The sequence below is a fragment of the Podarcis liolepis genome, assembly GCF_965112155.1.
Source record: "Podarcis liolepis genome assembly, chromosome: 1".
Classification (NCBI taxonomy): domain Eukaryota; kingdom Metazoa; phylum Chordata; class Lepidosauria; order Squamata; family Lacertidae; genus Podarcis; species Podarcis liolepis.
In genome coordinates, this window is record NC_139554.1 from 121,024,006 (window position 1) to 121,043,662 (window position 19,657).

The following is a 19,657-nucleotide window of genomic DNA, read 5'->3' on the forward strand; positions in this document are numbered from 1 at the left end:
CATTTGGCCATTAAAACTTTCATAGTACCAGTTTCATGTTCATAGAGTTGGAAGTGACCCTGAGGTTCATCTCATCCAGCTGGCCTATACAGGGATCGAACCTGCAACTTTGGTGTCATCAGCACCGCACACCAACCAACTGAGCTATCCATCCTGAGCTTGTAGTTAGCTCTTCAGTCTCCACCAGCCTCAAAAGGCCCAATCAGGCGAGCTGCTGCAACCCCTTATGGAGAGGCACTTCTAAATATGCATGTTTGCAGCTATGTATGGAGAAGACTGGGACACGGGTGGCGCTGTGGTCTAAACCACTGAGCCTCTTGGGCTTGCCGATCAGAAAGTGGGAGGTTCGAATCCCTGCGACGGGGTGAGCTCCTGTTGCTCTGTCCCAGCTCCTGCCAACCTAGCAGTCTGAAAGCACACCAGTGCAAGTAGATAAATAGGTACTGCTGTGGCGGGAAGCTAAACAGCATTTCCGTGCGCTCTGCTACTCGTCAGGGTGTTCTGTTGTGCCAGAATCGTCCTGCTGGCCACATGACCCGGAAAGCTGTCTGTGGACAAACACCAGCTCCCTCGGCCTGAAAGAGAGATGAGCGCTGCAACCCCATAGTAGCCTTTGACTGGACTTAATTGACCAGGGGTCCTTTACCTTTTTTTTTTAATGGAGAAGACTTTTTCTCTGCATGAATCTCCTTCACTGGACTAAGAGCCAAGCAAATGTTAGTTGCCTCTTAGTATTTAAAGGGCAGGTTTTTTTTGTATTATTATTAATTTTTAAACACAAACAGCATAAAGAAGGAGATTGCTGCCAGTAATCACAAAGGACATGAAGATGGAATGTAACTCCTTCGTTCGCTGTGATTTTGGGGGAAATCCTTCATTTGAAGGTGCTATTTGTATTGGGAGGAAATCCCCCAATGACACCACTTAAAAGCATGCTAATTTGGCTCCACGAATTACATATCAAAGGATTTGTTTGCCCAGCTCTACAATGATTTTGTCCAGACAAGTGTAATTTAATGCAACTTGATTTTTATTTACTTAATCACATCTGTGGTTAGTAACAGGCATTGTTGTTAATTCAAAATAAGATGAATCTGTGTGGATAATATCACAGTTATTTCTACTGATTGCAACTCTCTCGTAATATTGATTTTTTTTTAAAAAAAGTTTAACCATCTATAGCCCTGCTCAAAAAATCAACTCTGATCAAACATCCAGTGACACTTAAAATGATTGCGCGAAGCTCTCCACACGGGATAGCTCACTGCCATCAATAGATTTTCTTAGACTTCTTTAATTTGCATTTCTAAATAATATATTTCAAAAAAGAAGAAGCAACGCTTTAGTGCAATATTATGCAAAAGCAGACTTATCAGTATTAAAAGGGGGAGGGGGAAGATTGCATATAAAACAAAATACAATTGTCAGGCACTAGTTGGTTTACTGCTGGTTTACGTTCGCGATTGTAAAGTGGAATGGAGGATTTGAAAATAAGGTGCAAGAGGAATGCAGTTTCGTTTCTGAAGATGTCCAGATTTTGGTTGAAAAGCGTAACGTTTGCAGGAAATTCAAATGCGGTATCATTGTGAAGTCCACTACATACTTCAAGATGCAAAAGATTGCAGATGTATCTCCGCAACGGTATTAACATTCAGCCTGAACAGAGGAAAATCCCTGGTGGGTTGTGTTCATTGCCATTTATATCTCATTTCACACAATACACAAAACAACACACGCAACAAAATGTAACATCTTTTGACATCACCCGCGGAAAAAGCAAACATTCCACACACTTTTAAAGGACCACATATTACCATCTGAAGACAAATCTTACACATCACAGTGAACGTTCAAAATCTAGGAACTTTCAAAAACGGCAAGGGCGTGTTGACGATCCCTCATGCGTTTGGCTCACGTCCAAAAATATGAAGATGGTCTAAATTCATTAGACTACTACTTAATGGCCCTTATCAGCATTCACTGGGGTCAGTCCATCCTGTTGGACATTTGCCACATGTGTGGAGGTCATCATTTCCTCGTGTTTTCCAACAATCTGCATATTTTGGACGATGGCCAATGCAGCTACGCATACTCAAGTCCCACGAAAATCAAGGGGGTTAAGGTACATGTCATTTTGTGCTGGAATGTAGCCATCTCCTGTACACACACACACATTAAAAAAATAAGTTTTCAAAATAACCTTGCTTGTCATCTGGTGCAGGTGTAGAATGAATATATATATATATATTTCCAGAATGGTTCATGTGTACTACTTAAGTGTGTTCTTCATTAGTCTAGTTTGTATCGACTAGCCCCTGTTTCCCCCATCATGTGCTCTCTTTCCTTTTATCAGATTATATTGCAACATGGCGATCTGTCCCTCACATTGCACTCAGCGATACAGTAGTTGGGTCCATATATATATGAATCTGTTTCATTATCTATTTCCACGATTACAGTCCTACCTCTCCCTTTTGCCATTTCGACGTAGTAGATTGCATTAAGCAAATAGCATCTTTTAATAAAAACAACAACAGTTCTCTCTTAACATAGAACAAAATAATAATAATAATACATATATATGCGTATATACATTCATTACTGAATCAGCATACTTGGAACAAAGGAAGTCAAATAAACTAGGGAACATATGTAGACATTGCTAAGCTTACACATAAAACCAGTTTGTTTTCATGATCATGCCTCACCTCTTAAATATTGCCTGGTCCAACATGTGGTAGCTCTCCTGTGCAACGTGAACAAAATACAAAGGAGTACAACTTTCCCAATGGATAGGTGTGCCCAGGGACAGCATCCCCCCCCCCTGTCTAAATAATCCTAAGGAGTCAAAATATACAAGAGCAAGATCTTATTCCCACTGTACAGGGTGCTTCATCCTAAACCAACCAATGCAGTCTGCCTAAGGTTTAAGGGAACCACAGGCCTGGGGGTCTGAATGCGGTCCTTCAAGCTTTCCGCCAGGACACACCCCTCACTGGCTCTCCTTTGTACCCTCTCAAGTGCTTTTGGCCTGAATGGAATGAGGCCTTGTTCTCATTCCATCATGCTTGTCTGGATGATGGGCTGAGAGGGTGAGTATGTGTACTGAGGTAAACTTTACATATATATATATATTTTGCTCCACTCACTTTTGCATATGGAAGGTAGCTGAAAAGGGGTTCCCCACCCGTCCCTTCAGGTAAGACATGTATCTTGCTGATGTCCATGGGTTTATGTGCAAAAAATGTCATCTCACCAAGCCAAGGCACCATTTTCCATAGAGGGGGAGATCCATGGAATAGATGCTTATTACATCATCTGCCATTACGTTCAGCTAATATACCAGGGCTGCAATGCTATACCTGCTTAAGCGCTACTGAACTCAATGGGACTTACTTCTGAGTAGACACGTCTAGACTTGCACTGTTGCTGTAGGAATGCTAGATATTTTTTCTCCCCTGAGCAGAACAGGGGCGGATCAAATGAAATTCTCAAGAGTAATGAACTCAAAGACAGTTATGGTGTTGATCCTGTTAACAGCCCAACTATTCTGTCTCAGTAGTTACTAACAGTAAAGCAGCTAAGATTCAATTCTCATAGAATAGTAGAGTTGGAAGGGAATCCAAAGTTCCTCAACACCCTGAAATGCCTATTTCCCATATTACTTTTCAATGTGGCAAAACCACCACATGGGAATCTTTTTTTTTAAAACCACCTCAATTTGTACAAGGTCAACACTAAAAAAAAATTAAAATGTGTTGCATCCTGGTGGCTCAGTCGCATCAAATATTAACATGAGGAAACGAACTGAAGTACTTTATCGGGAGGGGAAATAGGTGGAAACTGCACAAACAAAACTACAGGGAGAAAACACACACAGAGGAAACGGCTTTATACAGAATCAGACCACTGGTCCAACTCTTCAGTATTGGGGCAATCCCTCATTAAGCAAACCTGATTCTGCCACCTTCCAAAACCCTACCAGCTTGGGTCGTGGCATCAGCCAAAAGAAAATTAAAAAGTGCTGGGGTTGGAGGAGGAGAAGAAGAAGAAGAGGAAGAAGAAGAAGAAGAGGAGGAGGAGGGGGAGGAGTTTGGATTTGATATCCTGCTTTATCACTACCCAAAGGAGTCTCAAAGCGGCTAACATTCTCCTTTCCCTCCTTCCCCCACAACAAACACTCTGTGAGGTGAGTGGGGCTGAGAGACTTCAGAGAAGTGTGTCTAGCCTAAGGTCACCCAGCAGCTGCATGTGGAGGAGCAGGGAAGCGAACCCGGTTCACCAGATTACGAGTCCACCGCTCTTAACCACCACACCACACTGGAGGAGTCCAGCGCCCTGATGAGGAAACGAATTGCCTTCTACCTGGTCATCAGAGCAGCTATCAGATGAGCAGAGAGGGAGCAATAAGATCAGCTGAAGAGGGGAGGTTTGGGGACTGTGTGTCTCCTTGTATTTGTGCTATGTGTGTGCCTACATTGACCGTTAGTGGCTCTCCAGGGTTTCAGACAGGATTGAACCCGGAGAACATGTGCTCTCTGTCACTGAGCAACAGCCCTTCCCCACAGCTTACCACCCACAGTTCGCAGCTTAAAAAACAGCAAGCGGGGACACACACACACAAACACACACTTCATTAACTCACAAAGAAGGCAATACAAGCACACTCTCCCAGTCAGCAGTTCTGTGGACAAAAGGGCACAGCAAGCAAAGTGGAAGGCAGCTCTCGTCCTCTGCAGTGTAAACTCGCTTTTCCCAAGCAGCGCACGGCTAGGAAAAATCACTGGGGAACGCATTTGAATGAACTTAGCACTTAGGAGAGCTTTTCACCGATGAAAATCGTGCCTACAAGGCAGACCCCCCCCCCCAAAAAAAAAGGTTTAATAGCCTCCCCTTTTTTGTCCTGGGAGTAGAAGTTTCCTTAGGGGAAAAATCTCTGAGAATTCTCAGCACCCTCTCTGAACTACAATTCCCAGATTCTTTGGGTGGAAGTGAAACAGATATCAGCCTGATTCAATCTGTAGGGTAGTGCTGCTTTTAAACCGGTTCACTTAAATATATCTCCATCTGCAATTGATTGCAGCAAATTGAAATCGATAACCAATAGATGTGTGCAATAGAAGTTGGAATGGACTTCAAAATGCAGCAGTTGCCTTTAAATTACCCCATTTCCCATCTAAGTGTATGAAATTAGCCTTTTGTGGAAACCTAACTGTCCAAAAAAGAACCACTCCACCTTAGGTTACCGTTGCCCCTTGTTTATTGTGTAACAGCCCTGTTTTACTGATGTAACTACAAAAAAAAGCATATAGAAACATAAAAGGCGGCTCAGACGATTTATGCAGTTTGGTTGACGTGGAGGACAGCGGCCTGGCTTGATTCTTCGTCGGAGTGCTCCATCTCCCCGCTGGTCGGTTTGCTCCTTTCATCGTAGAGTTCCTGCCTCATTTCGAGCGAAGCCCTATAGTCATCTCCTTCTTCAACGATGGCGAGCTCGATGTTGTTGTTGACCACTGCATCTCCTTCACTCCCGTTTTCTCTTTCCAGGGAGTCAGCAAAGGCTTTCCCTTCCTCCGCCAGAGAACTGGGAGAGGCCAGGTCGGAGTGAATCTCGGTGAAGGATGTCTCCTCATCATTTGCAGTGTGCTCACTGCCGGTAGCCTCTGCCGGCTTGTCTTCCGTTTCTGCGGAGGGATCTCCATCCCGAACTTTCTTCACGTTGAACGTGAGGGGAGAGACCTTGAAAGATGAGCTTTTTGACGAGGAGGACTTTTGGTGGTTAGGGGTGAGGGACTTCTTAATCTTCTCCCTCCTCTCATGAGAGACGATCTTGGTGCTGAACTTGTTCATCTTCTTCTCGATATTTTGGCGGGAAAACGCTTTCTTCAGGCTGTCCACCTTCTTGAGGCTGGACCTCTTGATTTTCTCAGCTCTCGTCTCCCCAGTTTTCTCATCCATGCTATCGTCTGCCCCCTCTTCATCATGGGGTGCTTCATCCTCCGAGGAAAGCTCTACAGTGTGCAAGGTTTCCTCCAAAGTTTTGTTCTCATCAACAGGCTCTTCCTTCCCGTCAGTAATACTGGGAACAGGCTCTTTCACAAACACGCTGGCCGGGATTTCGTTTTCTTCCTGCAAAGAGTTGACATCGTGTTTATTCAGTGTTCACATGGCACAGACTTGATAAACAAGGCACGGCCCTCAACAACATCAATATTTTTCTTTCGAATAAGGCGGTAAAGGAAGTTTGTTTTTTCTGCTGTTGCTGCCACAGTATATTTAACCAGTAACAATCACTCCCCGTGGAATTGTTCGGTTACGTGCTGTAAGAGTAATGGGCTTACGAGCTGTCAACTGCATTGTAGAAGAATTCATTTTGCTCCACGTTTAGGCCAGTGTAGATCTAACCTTGCCAATTTCTTAATGCAGTTGAGAGCAAGATGCAGGATCAATTCCTGTTTCCCCTTCACACCCCCCTCCCTGATGGCCTTAACAGCAATATTAAAGATGGTTATGGCTAACTAGGGCTCCTGGTCACGTTTAACCCATAGTCTGAAATTGGCTCCAAACCACCGTTAAACAATTGGCAGCGGCGTATCTCCACTTGCCTCAGAAAGGCTAACCAGGAGATTGTTCTGAAAGTCCACTTCCCTTCCCGGGGGGCAGCACTGAGGGGAATCAGGACCTACCAGAGACCCAGCTGTGGGTGGAGGGATGCCACCTGCGTCATAGGGACCCCTGGCCTCGTCACCCCCCTGGCTGACCAATCGGGGTAGCCGGGGAGCATGGCCGCTAGCCAGTTAAACAGCGGCACGGCCGGGGGGCAACCTCCTTTCGCCTCCTTGCTGGATTTCCCAGCCCACCGACCCTCTTTTCATGCATTGCTTGACAGCGGTCTTGCTATGGACTAAGGTCAGCCACCATATTGTTGGGGCCAGGTTGGAATTTTTTCCACTTGGCAAACTGGCACCAGCCATTTGGTTTTCGCCTACCTTGTAAGCCTTGTTTATGGGAGGGGAGGTTGTTGCCTCTGTCTGCCCCTCCTCGTTAAGGGTATCTGGGGGGCATGGTTCCTGTCCAAAGCCTGGGCATGGGCCAGGGCCTTAGCCCGACCCCATCAGGTACCCTGGGGGTGCCCCAATTTGATGCATATCATAGGGCTCGCCCAACCAGTGGTTTACCCTTATGAGACTCCCTGCATATGGGCAGGAGTCAAGATATAGTCCGGTTTCACCCAATGCCTAAGCCAAACTGCTCGCATCTGTAACCAATAAAGTTGTGGCCTATTTTATCCCATTAACCTCAACTTTACAGGTATAGGCAAACTCGGCCCTCCAGATGTTTTGAGACGACAACTCACATCATCCCTGACCACTGGTCCTGTTAGCTAGGGATGACGGGAGTTGTAGTCCCAAAACATCTGGAGGGCCAAGTTTGCCTATGCCTGACCTAAACATTCGTGCCCGTGTGTTTATTATCTAAGGGAACTGCGGGGCCCAGAGCCTTGCCATGCAATGCTCTTTACTCGTCATGAATCTGGGAGCTTCAAACATGCAAAGTAAATGCTCTACCAATGTGCTGGTGCACACAAGACACTCGCACATCCTCCACTCATTTTTACTTGCTGCAAAACCAAGCCACAACATGGAACAACGGCGATGTTTTTGTATGTGTCATGGGCCTTAGGGAAAACCAAGTGGGGAAGTGAAATTGGAACTGCCTCCAGTTACAAATCAGGCAGGCACCATCTCCTGTTGTCCTTTTGGCGCCTTTCAAAGACAGTCCTTCTCCGACATGCCTTTCAAGTGGAGATGTTTATCCCAGTTTGAGTATTGGACTCAAAACTGGTTTTCATGCAAGTTTAATCGCTATTGTCCTCTTTATTATCAAATCGCTTTGGGGTGTTTTAAGGTAATCCATTAAAAAATAGTTCAATGACAAAGAATTATCAGAATTGTAGGTGCTTGTCGGGATTTGTACACAGAATTATGAGAGTTTTTATTTATTTATTTTTAAATGCTCGGCCTGGAGCATTAACACTCCCCTGACAATAATATAAAGCAGGACTCATGAAGACATATCCCAGGTTAATTGAGGATAGTTATTTATGGCTGAGGAGAAAGACAATGTTGCATGCAGTGCATGAGATCCGGCCTTGGGGATATGCACATTCTTCTGTGAAATTTGCTTTAGTTGTTGCAATAACTGTATTTCATAAAGGCGCTGGTTTAATGCCATCTGTGCCTTATGCCTCTTGTATCATTCCACCCCCCCCCCCCACTTTGTATATTAAATAAACCTTAAAAAATAAGGAGGGAAATATTCCATGGCCACCAGCTCCGTTGATACCAAACCCACCTTTTTGACTATTTGATGCATCAGACTAAGGCATACTGAAGAGCAGGTCCATTGAACTTAACAGGCTCAACTGTTTCAAGTCTGCTGATTTCAACAGGTACACTCTTAAATATGACAAAGTTGAACACAACCCTCAGTGCCCTAAACAATGAAAGTGGTCTTTCATTGCGCTCTACCTTTGAAGGTGACCAGGAAACTACAACTAATCCAGAATGCGGCAGTTGACTGGTGACTGAGAGTGGCCGCCGAGACCATATAACACTGGTCCTGAAAGACCTACATTGGCTCCCAGTATGTTTCTGAGCACAATTCAAAGTGTTGGTGCAGATCATAAATGGCCTCAGCCCAGTATACCTGAAGGAGCATCTCCACCCCCATCATTCAGCCCAGACACAGAGGTCAAGCTCCGAGGGCCTTCTGGCAGTTCCCTCACTGTGAGAAGCGAAGTTACAGGGAACCAGACAGAGGGCCTTCTCGGTAGTGGCACCCGCCCTGTGGAATGCCTTCCCATCAGATGTCAAGGAAATAAACAACTATCTGACTTTTAGAAAACATCTGAAGGAAGGCCTGTTTAGGGAAGTTTTTAATGTTTGATGCTTTATTGTATTTTTAATATTCTGTTGGAAGCCGCCCCGAGTGGCTGGGGTAACCAGATGGGTGGGGTATGTAATAAATTATTATTATTATTGCCAACAATGGTAACATGGCAAGGCATTATGAAATGCACAGAACACCTTTAAACAAATATTGGAAAGGATGTGATGGCTTGGGTGCCACAAAATGTCTATGATGGGTGTGATGAGTAATCAGTATGTAATGACAGAGGATGGCTAAAGAAATACAAATCATCACTCACCATCCCTTCATCCATCCTAGACTTTGTTCAATATTTTCACAATAACCTCTTGTGTGATGTACTGATGACATATGACATGGGTAGGCAAACTAAGGCCTGGGGGCCGGATCTGGCCCAATCGCCTTCTAAATCTGGCCCACGGACAGTCCGGGAATCAGCATGTTTTTATAATGCTTTTATTTAAAATGCATCTCTGGTTATTTCTGGGGCCTGCCTGGTGTTTTTACATGAGTAGAATGTGTGCTTTTATTTAAAATGCATCTCTGGGTTATTTGTGGGGCACAGGAATTCGTTCATTTCCCCTCCACCCAAAAAATATAGTCCGGCCCCTCACAAGGTCTGAGGGATAGTGGACTGGCCCCCTGCAGAAAACGTTTGCTGACCCCTGGCATATGAGCTTGTTTTCCAAAAGCAGCATGAAAAATATATAGGTAAGCTTTGAATGACCCCCCCACCCCATTCATGGTATATCCATGGTTCTGAGATGGAGGGGGCTTTCAAACTGTTGCTCTTTTCAGGTGGGATTCAGTCACACACCCAACAAATTCAGGTCTGCAATAAGTCGATCGGGAGGTCTTGTGCCAACAAACCAACTCCCCCCCCCAAAAGATTGGACTTTTTGTGATAAGAAATGCGAAGGGAAAACGTACTGGAAAAGGTGAGGTTGTGCTTGCTTTGATGCAACATCATCTAACACCTCACCTGGAGTACTGTGTCCAGTTCTGGGCACCGCAATTCAAGAAGGACACTGACAAACTGGAACGTGTCCAGAGGAGGGCAACCAAAATGGTCAAAGGCCTGGAAACGATGCCTTATGAGGAACGGCTAAGGGAGCTGGGCATGTTTAGCCTGGAGAAGAGGAGGTTAAGGGGTGATATGATAGCCATGTTCAAATATATAAAAGGATGTCACATAGAGGAGGGAGAAAGGTTGTTTTCTGCTGCTCCAGAGAAGCGGACACGGAGCAATGGATCCAAACTACAAGAAAGAAGATTCCACCTAAACATTAGGAAGAACTTCCTGACAGTAAGAGCTGTTCGACAGTGGAATTTGCTGCCAAGGAGTGTGGTGGAGTCTCCTACTTTGGAGGTCTTTAAGCAGAGGCTTGACAACCATATGTCAGGAGTGCTCTGATGGTGTTTCCTGCTTGGCAGGGGGTTGGACTCAATGGCCCTTGTGGTCTATTCCAACTCTATGATTCTATGAACACCCCAGCTAGCAAACCAACATGAATACTCAATATAGGCATCGTTGTCTAATCTTTCTGCAAACGAATCAGGACGAACGCTCAACAAACAGGCTGCCTGGAAGCACCCTGATTGGCTATTCAGTGAGTGGGTGGGAAGACTCATACTGGGGTATATGGTCTGAAAACCCGCCCACCTACTGAAGCTAAGCAGGGTTGGGCATGGATGGTGCCTGGATGGGGGACTGCCTGGGAACCACACTGCTTGGGGTTTCCTGACAGAAGAATGGCAATAAAATAATTAACTAACCAAAATACAGCTGTCTGGCAGTTTCGTCAAACCAAAAGCAGCCTCCACCAGAAATGGCTTGCGTTCAGCATGTACACGGAACAAGATCAGACCTCACCTGGAGTACTGTGTCCAGTTCCGGGCACCACAAGTCAAGAAGGACACTAACAAACTGGAATGTGTCCAGAGGAGGGCAACCAAAATGGTCAAAGGCCTGGAAACGATGCCTTATGAGGAACGGCTAAGGGAGCTGGGCATGTTTAGCCTGGAGAAGAGGAGGTTAAGGGGTGATATGATAGCCATGTTCAAATATATAAAAGGATGTCACATAGAGGAGGGAGAAAGGTTGTTTTCTGCTGCTCCAGAGAAGCGGACACGGAGCAATGGATCCAAACTACAAGAAAGAAGATTCCACCTAAACATTAGGAAGAACTTCCTGACAGTAAGAGCTGTTCAACAGTGGAATTTGCTGCCAAGGAGTGTGGTGGAGTCTCCTCCTTTGGAGGTCTTTAAGCAGAGGCTTGACAACCATATGTCAGGAGTGCTCTGATGGTGTTTCCTGCTTGGCAGGGGGTTGGACTCGATGGCCCTTGTGGTCTCTTCCAACTCTATGATTCTATGATTCTAAGATGCTTCTACAACTAAACGTTCTAACTTCTGGGTTTCTTAATCCTGTCGGTGTTGTTGACAAAGAGAAGTGTGCTTTTGCAGTGATGCTTGTGTGTGTGCTTAAAAACAACAACACTCGTATTTATAGTGACTTTAAAAAAATTACTCAAAGGAAAAAAGGAAAGGAAAGAAAGAGGTGCTGTTTAAGTAGGTATTTATGACTGATTGCCTTATTACCTGGGACTTAAATCAGTTTTACTTTAAATTGGCTCCCAAGACGAATATAGAACCTACAGCGGCTGCAAATTATTTCTTGCCTTAATATAGCATTCACATGGGGGGGGGGGAGTTGGAAATGAGAGAAAGCTGAAATCTGGTGCATTTGGGGGCATTATATAGAAGGGATGCTGTGAGGTACTTAAAGGGCTTTTAGTACGAGCCCATGGCTTTGCGTAACATTAGGGTTGCCATAAATTCAGAATTTCCTGGATATACCCAGAATACTGCAGTTTGCAGTCAGACGAAGTGTCCGGGTGGAAATCGCCCCTGCTGGAAAAAAATATCAGGGAAAATCCGGACGTATGGCAAGCCATGCCGGCAGTGTCGTTTTTGCCGATTTTGCTTAAAAATAGCTCCAAACTCCCCCCCCCACAAAGTTCAACAATTTTGCGGGGGGAAATTGTGCCTGGATTTTCACTTTTTGAAATACAGTGGTACCTCGGGTTAAGAACTTAATTTGTTCTGGAGGTCCGTTCTTAACCTGAAACTGTTCTTAACCTGAAGCACCACTTTCGCTAATGGGGCCTCCTGTTGCTGCTGTGCCGCTGCTGCATGATTTCTGTTCTCATCCTGAAGCAAAGTTCTTAACCTGAGGTACTATTTCTGGGTTAGCGGAGTCTGTAACCTGAAACGTCTGTAACCTGAAGCATCTGTAACCTGAGGTACCACTGTATGGCAACCCTACATAATGTTTGACTATTATTTATTTACTTATTGCATTTATATCCCCTCTCCCAAGGCAGCATACATGGTGTCCCCCTCTTCCTCATTTAATCACAAGAACAACAACCCTATGAGGTAGGCTAAGCTGAGAGTCAGTTGCTTGCCCAAGGTTTACACAGTGCGCTTCATATCTGAGCGGGGATTCAAACCCTGGTCTTCCAGATCCTCGTCTGACATGCTAACCACCACACTGGCTCTCATATGCTGCTAATCGTATGCATAAATGACTTGGGGAAATGAAGAGGTCAGGTAGGGCACTCATCCTTCCTATAAGCAAATTAATAAAATAAAATAAAACCAAACTTTTAAAAAGGTGGAAGGGCAGAAGTGCCAGGATCTAGCACAAAGGACCACCTCCTAACAGCCTCTCATACAAGATCTGGTTTTGTGTGTGTGTGTGTGTGTGTGTGTGTGTTTTACTGAATGCTGATGTGCTGTATGTTTTAGTAATAATAATAATAATAATAATAATAATAATAATAATAATAATAATAATTTATTTATACCCCGTCCATCTGGCTGGGCTTCCCCAGCCACTCTGGGCAGCTGGAGTTTATTAAGGAGTTTATTAAGATGGGCACATTTTCTTTCTTTCTTTCTTTCTTTCTTTCTTTCTTTCTTTCTTTCTTTCTTTCTTTCTTTCTCAATCATTTTTAGCTGCCCGAATCCTACAATGCCAGCCATCACTCCCCAAGGACCTACTGAGCTTTGGATGATGCGATGAAGCATTTTTTGAGAAGAAAGGAGATTGAAATAAACTGCCCCCGGGCTCTGCTGTTGGGCCTCCCAGTAGGATATGTGCAAACAGGATGCTAGAAGAGATGGACTCCCCTCCAGTCTGATCCAGCAGAGCTCTTCGTATGCTCATACAGCTCCTCCAAAGTGCTTTAAATCAGATACACTTTCTTTTTTTGGGGGGGGGTGTCAAGGGACAATCTGGTCCATGATTCCTTTCATAATGATAATTGGTCCGCCTACAGGGAATAACTAAAAGTATAAATGAAAGGCTGCACTGATTTTTCTATTGCTGTTACCATACCATGTCTATTTTAGTGTTGATAATGATGAACCCCATGGATATAGAAATAAATACTGTACTATGGCCTTTTAAACTCTCTCTCTCTCTCTCTTTGTGTGTGTGTGTTATTTTTCTCGTTGGTTACTATGCTATGTATTTTTGTGTTTTTATATTGCAAACCGCCCTGTGATCCTTGAGTGAAGGGCAGTCTAGAAATCTAATAAGTAAATAAAATAGAAATAAATAACTATGGGATATACAGCCCCTGACTCAGAAGCCTAGACTGGGATTCAGCTTAGGAGTCCCATCAACAGAAACCCTGTGGAAAGACTTCTTTTTGTGCTCAGGGCTCCCCCTTCTTCTTCCCCTGTGCCCCCCACAACTGGCTCACAGTCAGCTGTCAGGAGTGTGGGTAACTTGTAGAAATCAGCTAGTTGTTTGCCACACCTCAACCTCTAAGATATATCAGCAGAACATGGAGAATCCCAGCAGAGTCTTCAGAGATTTCCTTCTCCCGTCAGACAACTTATTCTAGGGGAAAACTCCTCTCTTGCACAGTTCCAAGTAACAAAGTGCTTATTGTTTCCAGACACAAGACAAAGCTAAATACTACGATCTAGCAGGGCTGGGAGATACATCCATATATCGTCCAAAACCGGGTTGAAGACCATATCGTGATATCGGATATTGGCTAAGAGACAAATGATACACTCAGGTGTCCCAAGAGTGGACTCACAAACTGAATACACACAAAGACATCCCCACCTCCCCGCTTGCGGAAAAGCAGCACATGAAGGAGAATACTAAGCTAGAGTCGTTTTAATGTTGGTCAACAGTTAGCCCTGGTAGAACTTAGCCGGGAGGAGAATAGGGACAGAACTGGGATGAGTCTTCTCTGACTATCATTGGTTTTGACTCTGCATACTGTTTTTCTCTCTCTGCTTTCTGCCTTTCAAGTCCCAACGGTCAACGGCCACTACTGAACGACGCTGTAGATGGAAACCGATACCAATCCGAGAGGAAATAAAACCCTACAGTTAGAAGTCATAATAGCAGCCATTCTTCACAGCTCTGGAACGGAATGCGGTGGGTAACATTCACAGCCAAGAAACTTCAGGAAAAGCAAATATTTCAGAAGGAATCTCCTCCAAACAAAGAAGAGGTTATGGAGGACCAAGCAAAGTCCTTCCTTCAGAAATGTGCGCTTATAAAAACATCACAGCTCCGCAGGGTATGTCCCAGAAGCTTGAAATGAACTGGGCAGCAAATTGGCACAGGGTTGGGGCTTAGAAAAATCTAGCAGTTTTGACATTTCTGAAGTTCTCTCCCCACTGCAGAAAAAGAAAAATTCTGTTGCCATTTGCAATATCTGCATTTTTCTGTTTGCCTGTGTCAGGGTTATATCCTTAGTTTATCATTTTGAACGAGATGTTCATGAGATAAATTTGCCTCCACACTGAGAAGGGTGGCGGTGCAGCTGAAATGCTGCAATTGTTTCAACTCTGTTCCCAGCAAGAAGCAGATTGCAAAACGTGGCAGATATAATGTAGCTTTTGAACCCGTCAGCTGTTGGTGAAAAGAAAGCGCAACCCCTTCTTCAGAACGGTTTCCCGGAGGAAAGGTTATTGGCAAAGTTGCCTCAGGGTTGAGATTCTGAATACCATGTGCAGATGCCATCTTGCACTCAAGTAATCGCTTAAAAAACAACAAAAAACCTCACGGAAAACACCAGATCAACATTTCAAATTTTTAAAAAGATACACTGTTAAGGTCCTGGTGTTTGTTTCACAATGTTCAAGGGAGCCATTGTGTTCTGAAATAGAGAGATCCATCATGTCCTACAGAGCCTGGGAGTTTCCCATCATCTGTTTCATTAAATGACATCTTGGGAAACAAGGCTGTTGTGCTCATTGTGCTTTTAGTAGAGAAAATAATACAAAAAATGGTTTTAGGTTACTTGAGACCCAGTGAGCCATACAACGGAATGGTGAAATAGGTAAAGGGACCCCTGACTATTAGGTCCAGTCGTGTCCGACTCTGGGGTTGCGGCGCTCATATCGCTTTATTGGCCGAGGGAGCCGGCGTACTGCTTCCGGGTCATGTGGCCAGCATGACTAAGCCGCTTCTGGCGAACCAGAGCAGCACACGGAAACGCCGTTTACCTTCCCGCCGGAGCGGTACCTATTTATCTACTTGCACTTTGATGTGCTTTCGAACTGCTAGGTTGGCATGAGCTGGGACCGAGCAATGGGAGCTCACCCCATCGCGGGGATTCGAACTGCCGACCTTCTGATCGGCAAGTCCTAAGCTCTGTGGTTTAACCCACAGCGCCACCCGCATATAAACGTAAATGCGTACATACTTAAGGCACTTGCAGATCATGGGTTCCAACCATCTAATTTAGGGGCAGTGGAGTCTTTTAGTTGTTGCTCTTATTAAGCAAATTGGAGTCATAAACCCTTGCAAGCCTACTGTGGATAATTTAGCAAACGGCCCGTGCGTCCTGATCTGCCCATCCCCAACTGAAAATATATGGACAATGAACTTTAGACCAGTTTAGCTGCAGAGTGATTTGAATTTGCATTTCATCAGCCCTGCCACTGTAGGCAAACTGGAACCTAGAATTTAAGAAAGGTGGGGCAACATACGAGAACCTCTTGCAACAACTTGCTGGTTCTTCGCCCTAAGGAAGAATGCAACACTGAAAACAGACTCAAGCCTCAAATATCTGAAAGACCACCTGCTTCCAAAGCTTGACTTGGCTCCATTTCTAATGAGACAGTTCACTGTCTACAGTGCAGATACACGAGGACAAAATGCCAACAATTCATGTATACATATTGTTATTGGCATCCATCTGTCTCAGGAGACAGTGAGCCATTTGGGGTAATTTTGGAGAGTTACAGCGCCTGCTGTGGCTGGCAAGAGTGATGAGGGAGAGCTATTTTATTGCAGCTACGAGGGCGACTTCTTTTGCTGCTACAGGTGCACCATGGTGTTTCTCCTGCCTCTTCCCAGTAATCATTCCTCCCGCCTGGCATATATGGGTAGGCAAACTAAGGCTTGGGGGCCGGATCCGGCCCAATTGCCTTCTCAATCCGGCTCGCGGAAGGTCTGGGAATCAGTGTGTTTTTACATGAGTGTGTCCTTTTATTTAAAATTCATCTCTGGGTTATTTGTGGGGCCTGCCTGGTGTTTTTACATGAGTGGAATGTGTGCTTTTATTTAAAATGCATCTCTGGGTTATTTGTGGGGCACAGGAATTCATTATTATTTGTTTCCAAAATACAGTGGTACCTCGGGTTAAGTACTTAATTCGTTCTGGAGGTCCATTCTTAACCTGAAACTGTTCTTAACCTGAAGCACCACTTTAGCTAATGGGGCCTCCCGCTGCCGCCACGCTGCCGGAGCCCAATTTCTGTTCTCATCCTGAAGCAAAGTTCTTAACCCGAGGTACTATTTCTGGGTTAGCGGAGTCTGTAACCTGAAGCATCTGTAACCTGAAGCGTATGTAACCCGAGGTACCACTGTATAGTCCAGCCCCACCACAAGGTCTGAGAGACAGTGGACCGGCCCCCTGCTGAAAAAGTTTGCTGACCCCTGTGCTAAGCCATACTCAGAATAAACCCATTGAAATAAGCAGAGTTGATTACCAGAAGCCCATTGATTTCAAGCAGTCTCATTTGAGTATGACTCATTCAGAAGCAACACCCTGTCATTGCTTGTAGAGAATGCAAACAAGCAGGGGTTGGATCCATTACTAGCATGCACTTTAAAGGGGAAAGCTGCAGGTGAGACGCCCAAAGCGAGACTGTACCCAGGTATGTATACCTAAACACCGAAGGGTATTGTTAAAATCGGCCTCAGAAGTTGCACTGAGAAAGCATTTTGCATCATTCTTTTCAGGTCCGTTCCTCATCTGGGCATGTTTCTTGATGGGTATCCAAATAAACCTTTTTTTGGGAGGAGCATTTTGGATACCTAGCAGCTTATTGTCCTTCGTGGGAACCTGTGGAATCAAGGCAATGAAACAGTTTCTTCTGTTGGCACACTGCCTTGAGGCCTTAGTCTGGGTTATGGCTAACTCCAATTTGTTTCTGAATCACAAATTCTCTCTCCTTACATGGGCAAAACTCTCTCTGACTTATGCTTGGCAGAGGACCAAGCAGAGCCTTTGACATCCTACAAGAGAGTTTTTCCAAATAAATAAAATTTCGCACAGTGTGGTCAAATCATCTTGACGACACAGAATGGCTTGATCTTCTTGCAAAGTGATGTCGGCTCATTGGTAATTGGTCTCTTTCTTCGTTTACAAATGCTACGTACTGAATACAAGGGGCCCACCATTAATATCCCGATAGCTTGCAGGCAGGGGATGCAATCCTGTATCCCTCCAAAAGGCAGTTATATTCCAACTCCAGTGGCGTAGCGTGGGGGGTGCAGGGGGGGGGGGCGGCCGCACCGGGCGCAACATCTGCGGGGGGGCCTGCTTGCACTCGCAGCTCTCTGCCCCTAGGGCAGAGGGGGCGCAAATTACTTGCTTTGCCCCGGGTGCTGACAACCCATGCTACGTCACTGTCCAACTCCCACCAGTTCCAGCCAACATGGCCAATAGGCAGGTTTGATGGGAGCTGCAGTCTGGCAGCATCTGCAGGGACACAGGGTTCCCTATTGTCTGGTATTCAGAAGTATGCTAAAAATTAGTCAGCAATAAGCTGTCAAAGATAAAAGCTCATTATGTGCAATGAGCACTTGGCACAGTCATCTCACATGATAATAGAGTGGTACCTTGGTTCTCAAACGCTTTGGTACTCAAACACCTTGGTTCCCAAACGCCTTGGTTCCCAAACGCCGGAAACCCAGAAGTAACTGTTCTGGTTTTCGAACTTTTTTGGAAGCCAAACATCCAATCCGGCTGTCGGCTATTTGTTTCCAAGGCATCTACACCAATAAGAAGCTGAGCCTTGGTTTTCAAACATTTTGGAAGTCAAACGGACTTCCGGAACGGATTAAGTTCGGCACTTTTGTTTTTGCTATTTATTTTGCATTTTTGTTTTGCAGGCTGTTTCGTTGTTTGTTTGTTTGTGTGTTTTTTTTTTGCAACTGTGTGGAACCCAGTTCAGCTACTGATTGATTGATTGATTGTGTGACTGTGGAAATGGATAAAAGCCCCCCAGCCAAACAATGACTATCATCAGTGCAGGTAAGGAAAAATAATAATTTTTATCATCTACAATACTGTCTTATTTATTTCATAGTACAGTACACTGATTACTGCTTTCATTTCATGGATCAGTGGACTCGTTAGATAGCAAAATTCATTTTGAATTGCTGTTTTAGGGGTTGTTTTTAAAGGTCTGGAATGGATTAATCCATTTTGCATTACTGTTCTATGGGAAAGCGCACCTTGGTTTTGGAACGCTTTGGTTTTGGAACGAGCGTCCGGAACAGATTAAGTTTGAGAACCAAGGTACCACTGTACTGCCTCATAAGCACTTGGGAGACGACTGTTCCACCTCTTCCACTGAAAAAATCTGCATGTCACTGTAAACCATGGTTAGTGGTTGATTGTGACCACCTAGTTGGGCACTCTTACTCCTCTCTATTGCTATGGAGAGTTAACAAACCGCGATCCCTCCAAATAAACCACGTTCAAGAACAATCAGTGGCTACAGATTGTGGTTTCTGGGAAAAGAAATAAACCACAATCCTTGGTTTGGACCTAATGCTAAACCCGGGACTGTGGCTTGCTTCTCTCTCCAGGGCTAGCAGGAAGAAGCGCAAAGCGGGAGTGATCAACCCATGTACAGTACGCTATTGGTTTATGGCTGACTGTGATGTGCAAATGGGAGCCCTGGACGTGGAAAAGCCGAATGTTTCAGTGAGAAGGTGAGCTCATCATTCCAAGGCGGCAGAGATCTGTGACAGGACTGTGATAGCATGTCTGAATTGGTTTACGGTGGCATAAACTCTAATGGTCTCATAAGCTGCTTCATCAGTTTCTTTAAGACACCATTAAAATTTTCTGCGTCTCTGGCCTCCTGGCCCCACTTCCTCTTGATTTTTGAGCTGGCAGGTTTCTGAGCTGGGAGTCTCTTGGTATTCAAGCAGCACGAAAGGCAGCCGAACAATGACATTTCTTGGTGTTTTTCTCCTCTTCTGGCTCCTTCCATTTTAAGATCAAATATTTACTAACTGGAGTGGCACTGAATACCAAATTCAGTGACCCCTAAGCTCTCATTTAATGGGGTTTTCCTGGTCCCCATATGCTATTAAACTGCACATTGTTGTTACTGTGTTTTGCTTTTTTTATTTTAATAAAAAAGACCCGTATTTCTCCGT

At 44.8% G+C, this 19,657-nt stretch overlaps 1 protein-coding gene and 1 long non-coding RNA gene across 2 annotated transcripts in view; one reads left to right on the forward strand and one right to left on the reverse strand.

Moving 5' to 3' along the window:
- Positions 1 to 1,012: 1,012 nt before the first annotated feature.
- CAVIN2 (caveolae associated protein 2) overlaps positions 1,013 to 19,657 on the reverse strand; it is a 32,887-nt gene continuing 14,242 nt past the window's right edge. The window contains exon 2 of the mRNA XM_083469364.1: positions 1,013 to 6,129. Coding sequence (XP_083325490.1) covers positions 5,338 to 6,129 — 792 coding nt within the window. The 3' untranslated portion in view covers positions 1,013 to 5,337. The remainder of the gene's footprint in view (positions 6,130 to 19,657) is intronic.
- On the forward strand, positions 11,319 to 19,608 carry LOC310691242. The gene is made up of 4 exons (XR_014518422.1): positions 11,319 to 12,743; positions 12,859 to 14,546; positions 17,044 to 17,136; positions 19,079 to 19,608. It is a non-coding gene; the product is annotated as an uncharacterized lncRNA (long non-coding RNA).